Source organism: Dasypus novemcinctus, chromosome 21 (genome assembly GCF_030445035.2).
Source record: "Dasypus novemcinctus isolate mDasNov1 chromosome 21, mDasNov1.1.hap2, whole genome shotgun sequence".
NCBI lineage: Eukaryota > Metazoa > Chordata > Mammalia > Cingulata > Dasypodidae > Dasypus > Dasypus novemcinctus.
The window spans coordinates 60,797,941-60,803,721 of NC_080693.1; the positions used below are offsets into that span (position 1 = coordinate 60,797,941).

Here is a 5,781-nt window from a genome sequence, read left to right on the forward strand (position 1 = left end):
GCTGAAACCAGAGAGACGATGTGACTGGCCACACCCTGAGCAGCAGAGCCGGGTCAGGCCACTGCAGGATGCCCTGTCATCTGCCCAGGTCTGAGATCTTTGGGCTGCACCTCTGGCCTGTCCAGCGGGTGGTTGAAGGTGGGTGTTTAGCCAAAGATTCATGGAGTCATAAGCCATGCCAGGTCTCTCCCTGGCAAGAGTCCAGAGGCCAAGGGGGAGAAAGGGATGAGAAACCGCGTGCTGGAAAGAACACCAGAGTATGAGGCAAGTAAGTGGGGAAAGGGCCCATCTCTGCCTCTCACTGCTTTGTGGCCTGGGGCAAGTCACTGTCCCTCTCTGGGCCTGTGTTCTTAACCGAAAAATGAGACAGAAACAAGAGCCATAAGGCCCTTGGACTTCTCAGGGTGATCAGAGGGGAGTCCAGGGATGTGGCGTGTTTAGGCCCCACACCCAGACTGACAGCTCGGCCAGTAAATTCTGAGGCACACCAAAGCAAGGCCTGGCTGTCCCTCCGCCAGCTCCATCTGTGACTCTACCCCACCCCACTTCACCATCCCTGCCGCCCTTTACTGCTACCCTGTAACCAGTGCTGGGGACTTGGAGCCACTGCCCCTCCGCCTTCCTCTCCCATCTCAGGCTGACGCCCCTCTCTGATGTGGTTGGTACGGGAGGGCTGCCTGGGCTTTGGCCCTCTCTGGCTTTGGTCCTAGGACCCCCTTTCCTGAACAGTTCCCAGTGTCAGGTATGGAGGGTGGGCTGGCAGGGTATGGGGGCTAGACAAGGCAGGAGAAGCCATAAGAAGAAAGAACCTCAAGATCCAGCAGGGTACCGAGGAGGCCTCTTCGCAGGCCACCCCAAGGTGGGTGCCCACAGCAGGGCCAGGCCAGCGGGTTTTGCAGGGCCCATCTAGACTGGGTCCATGTCCATGTCTGTTCCCATTGCCCAGTGCCTGGGACAGTCTCATTATTAAATATTTTGAACCACCCGGCCACGGCCCATCACTCAGAGCCAGAGAAGACAAAGCTCCCAATTTTCCTGTAACCTCTTACAAACACCCCCACTACCTAAGCACATGAGAATAACAGCAGGACCCAGGGTCAGTTTTGCTATGCCAAGAGAACACACTTTATTGGGTAAGCTCCCAGGGAAACCCTGGTTACATTTTGCATGGCATAAGAGCACAGTGAAGCCCAGAAACTCAACACGAGAAGAATCTGGTAGAAAGACTTGCAGAGCTGGGGGGGGCCCTCTAGGAAAGGGTGGGGTCGCTTAGCTGCCAGGAGCCACAGGGTGTCCTCCTCCCCGTGGCCAGGCCAGCCCTGATGGGCCAGGTGGGCTGCTCACAGCGGGCAGGGCAGCAGGTGCTCCCTGGAGGAGATGACCTTCCCATCTCTGATCTCCTCGGTGATGGTGCGGATCTGGGTGCTGATCTGCGGGGCCGGGGCGCAGGGCACAGTCGGGGCGCAGGGCGTACTCGAGATGTAAGGAGTCCTCACGACAGACTTGCATTCCGTGGCACAAGGGTGGGGAGGAAGCCTGAGGAAAGGAGGTCGAGGCAGGGTATTAGGGCACGGAGGCATTGGGCTGAAATTCATCTTAAATGGACTGGGCGGAGCCACAGAGACAGATGAGTAAGGACCGAGAAGGAAATCCCCAGGGTGGGAGCACAGGGCTGCTGGGGTGAAGACCACTCACTGCCAGCCAAGAAATTGTCGCTGTGGGCGTGGGGTTGGCTTATCCCCTGTGATTTAGCAAAGCCCAGGACTAGAAGGGATCTCAGTAGGGCTTCGGATCTATCTACTCCCCTTCATCTACGCAGTAACCGCTTCCAGGCTGGACGCCCTCCACGCGGCACTGCGGTGTGGGTCTAAGTGAGCCCTGTCCCCAAGCCTGGCTGCCCAGGCCCTCGACTACTCACCTGCAGTCTTCTCCCTCCAGCAGGCCGCGGTAGGTGGCGATCTCCGACTCTAACCGGGCCTTGACATCCAGCAGGACCTGGTACTCGTGGTTCTGCCGCTCCAGGTCACAGCGGATCTCAGCCAGCTGGGCCTCCACGTTGGAGATCAGGCACTGCATCTGGGCCAGTTGGGAGCTGTAGCGGGCCTCCGTCTCAGCCAGCGTGGATTCCAGGGAATTCCGCTACAATGGGAAAGGAAGAGCTGCCAACAGGAGGGAACCCCACCCCAGAGACCCCCAGCCTGGGGTATCAGTGTAGCTTGCCGGTGATCATGCCCGTGACAACCTCATGCAAAGCCACTGGAACAGGTGGCCCATCACGAGCTGTGACTGGCCTCTCCAGCAGAGGCCACTCACCATGCTGAGCTGGGCCTGCAGCTCGATCTCCAGGGCGTTGACCGTGCGTCTCAGCTCGATGATCTCTGTCTGGCAGCACTGCAGCTGCTCCGAGCTGGACACCACCTGCTGGTTCAGCTCCTCGGTCTGAAGCACACAAGAGGGGCGGAAGCAGGGTCAGGCCAAGTGAAGCTATTTGAAAGGGAAAACCCTTGCCCCCCAGGAGCTCTGGTCCAGGTAGGCCAGCCCCACCTGGGTGTTGAACCAGGCCTCCACATCTCTGTGGTTGTTCTCCACCAGGGTCTCATACTGGCATCTCATGTCATCCAGAATCTTGTTGAGATCCACCGGTGGGGCGGCATCCACCTCTACGTTCAGTCGATCCCCAAGTTGGCAACGGAGTGAATTGACTTCCTGCAGAGGGGAGGCGAGGTGGCACAAGGTCGTGGAAAGCATGCTAGATTTGGGGTTCAACTGGCCTGTGTTCAAACCCTCCTCCCTCAGTTGCCAGCTGTGTAATATTAGACAGGATGCTTAACCTCTCTAAGCCTCTGTCTCCTAAGGGGCATATACCTAACAGCAGGGGATTTGGGCGAGTTAAATGAGATGATGCAAACACCAGGCAAACCAAATTGTTATCAGGCTCCACAGGATGGCAGCCCAAATGGAGATTTAAAGTCATGAGCAAGAGTGTAACTGTGTGTGATCTTAGGCAAATGACTTAACCTCTCTCTGCCCCAGTTTCCTCATCTGTAAAATAGAGCATGTGATAGTTTCTACCTCCTGGGGTTGTTGTAAGGTTGAAACGAGACATGAAATGAAAAGAGAATGAAATGCAAAGGACTCCATTTCATTCCTGGCACACAGTAAGCTGCCAGTAAATGTCAGCTGGTGTTCCGTGGAGGTGATTGTCACTGTCATTATGCCTAAGGCTCAGCAGTGGCTCCCCGAGCTGGACGGGAAACTCTGCAGTCGCATGATCCGGCCTCACCTCCTCATGGTTCTTCTTGAGGCACAGCAGCTCCTCCTTCAGGGACTCCACCTGCATCTCCAGGTCAGCCTTGGCCAGGGTCAGATCATCCAGGATCCTGCGCAGGCCATTGATGTCGGCCTCCACCAGCTGCCGCGCAGACAGCTCCATCTCGTACCTGCACACAGATCTCCATCAACAGCCACGTGACAGGCAGGGCCCTGCCCACTGTCCAGCTCAGGGGCTGATTTGGGGTAGGGAGCACAGCGGGCTCTTTCCCTCAGCCCCAGAAGGATCCAAGGCCTGGGCCAGATTTCCCACTCGTAGCTCCATCTGGCGGAATTCCCACCTCACCAGCTCCCCGAGGCAGCGGGCAGAAGAGGCGAGGGAGCAGCACAGCAAAGCTTCCCTGATCAGGGCCACTCACTTGACCTGGAAGTCGTCGGCAGCCAGCTTGGCATTGTCAATTTGTAGAATCAGCCTGGCATTCTCAGCATTTATGAGCAGTTTCTGGGGAACAAAAGGCCTCCTGTGAGCAGTGGGAGTGAAAGAAGGGGGAGGACAGCCTGGCTCGGGGAGGCCATGCTTCCACGTACTCCCGGCAGACTTCAGCATTTCCAGCCCTGAGCCCCAATGAGAGGGGTCAAGGAAGCACCAGCGCCATGGAGAGGGAAGGATGCCCGTGGCCTTCAGACCTGACATCTTAGCCTGCAGAGTGGCCCAATGGGAACCACCAGGGTGAGGTGACCAGAACCAGGCAGACCTCAATTCAGATTCTGCAGTCAACCCTCGCAGACTGTGTGACATTAGACAAGTCAATGAACCTCTTTAAAACTCAACTTCATATCTGTTAAATGGGTCCAGGAATACCCTTCTCTTCGAGATGAAGAACAAATACACCAATGGGAAAGAAAACATCTGGCACACTGCCTGTACCCAATAGTGCCTTGGTAAATGTTACAACCCTTCCTGCCGCTGAGGCTGTGAGGGGAAGTGAGGGATGGCTGGCAGTAGATTACAAGCAAGAGATCAGCAGAGAGGCATGGGACCTGCAGGAAACCAAAACTCTAAAGAGAAAAGCTTTCCCTGTGAGGAGAATTCCCTAAAAACTACAGTCCCATCTGGGCAGACCTTGTGATGAGAGAGAACCCTTCCAGGGGCGCGGCTGCAGTCACCTTCTGCTGGAGCTCCTCGATGGTCTTGAAGTAGGACTGGTAGTCTGGACAAATGTACGGGACCTGACTCTCATACCACTCACGGATGCGGCCCTCCAGCTCCGCGTTCTCCCGCTCCAGCTGGCGCACCTTCTCTAGGTAGCTGGCCAGGCGGTCGTTCAGGAACTGCATGGTCTCCTTCTCACTGCCATTGAAGGAGCCCTCGCCGAGCCAGCCCACACTCCCAACAAAGCCAGAGGGGTGGAACCCAGAAGACAGGAAGGAGCCCGGCAAGGAGCTCCCAAGGCCTGAGCCCAGCCTAACAGAGGAGATGGGCCCTCCAGCACAAGCAAGACTAGGGACCCGGCAGGAGCCCAGCGAGGAGAAGGACCCTCCAGCACAAGCAACACTAGGGACTCTGCAGGAGCTCACCGAGGAGAAGGACCCTCCAGCACAAGCAAGACTAGGGACCCTGCAGGAGCCCATAGAGCGGACAGAGGATAGACGAGAAATGCCACCTGCTGTGCCACAGAGGCCGTTGACAGACCCAGCAGAAATGCTGGGGATGCAGATTGGGGTTGCCATGATGCTAGTAGAGGAAGGTCGCAGCTTAGCAAGGAGCTCAGGTTCTAGACTCTCAAGGCCTCTCTGGACTGTTTATATACACTCTCCATGGGGTGTTGGCATGTTACACAGCTTTTACTCTTGGGAAAGCCTATTCCTATTCCAGAAAGTTAAACTCATTAGAATGTCATTTTTGCTGCCCAACCAGAGTTTCTTGCCTTGTAAAAAAAAAAAAAAAAAAAATTGTTGAATTTGGTTTGCTAAGTCAGGACTCTCACTACTGTCATTTCCTAGCAGAATACAAATTTTATTGCCTCTTCAAAGAGTCTTTACATCAGATCCCATAAATCGGGAGTGGCCTCACAAGTGACATTTGGTTCCTGCCCTCTCTGCCTGCCTTCCCCTGAGGAGCCCAAGCTGTCCAGGTGTCATCCCATCCACTACCCCCACCCCTCATAGCTGCTTGTGGATATCTGAGCCAGGGGAATGGTGAAAAGGGAGGAAAAAGAACTAAAATTCGTGGAGCACCTACTATGACATGCGAGGCTCAGAGTTATTTCATTTACATCTCCCAACAATCCCAGGAGGTGGCTAATACTGTCTGTCTTTTATAAGTGTGAAAACTGAGGCTTTGGATGATTCAAAAGGTTTCCCAAGGTGAGAAGGCAATGACAAGCAGAACTTGGATCTAAAATCAGGACTCTTGGACCCCAAATTCCATGTCTTTGTCTCACTGCTTCCCCATGCAACCAAGGCCAAGCCCAGGCACCCAGAATTTAGGGACAGGAGCCTCAGGTTCAA

General features: G+C 55.3%; 1 protein-coding gene across 1 annotated transcript; it reads right to left on the bottom strand.

The window, feature by feature from the left end:
* Positions 1–1,340: 1,340 nt before the first annotated feature.
* Positions 1,341–5,001, bottom strand: KRT36 (keratin 36). Its single transcript, XM_012530278.3, has 8 exons — positions 4,862–5,001; positions 4,438–4,771; positions 3,690–3,772; positions 3,284–3,440; positions 2,545–2,706; positions 2,314–2,439; positions 1,919–2,139; positions 1,341–1,536 (listed from the first exon to the last, which is right to left on the bottom strand). Exons 1-8 carry the CDS (start codon positions 4,999–5,001, stop codon positions 1,341–1,343), a joined length of 1,419 nt encoding a protein of 472 aa, XP_012385732.2.
* Positions 5,002–5,781: the final 780 nt, after the last annotated feature.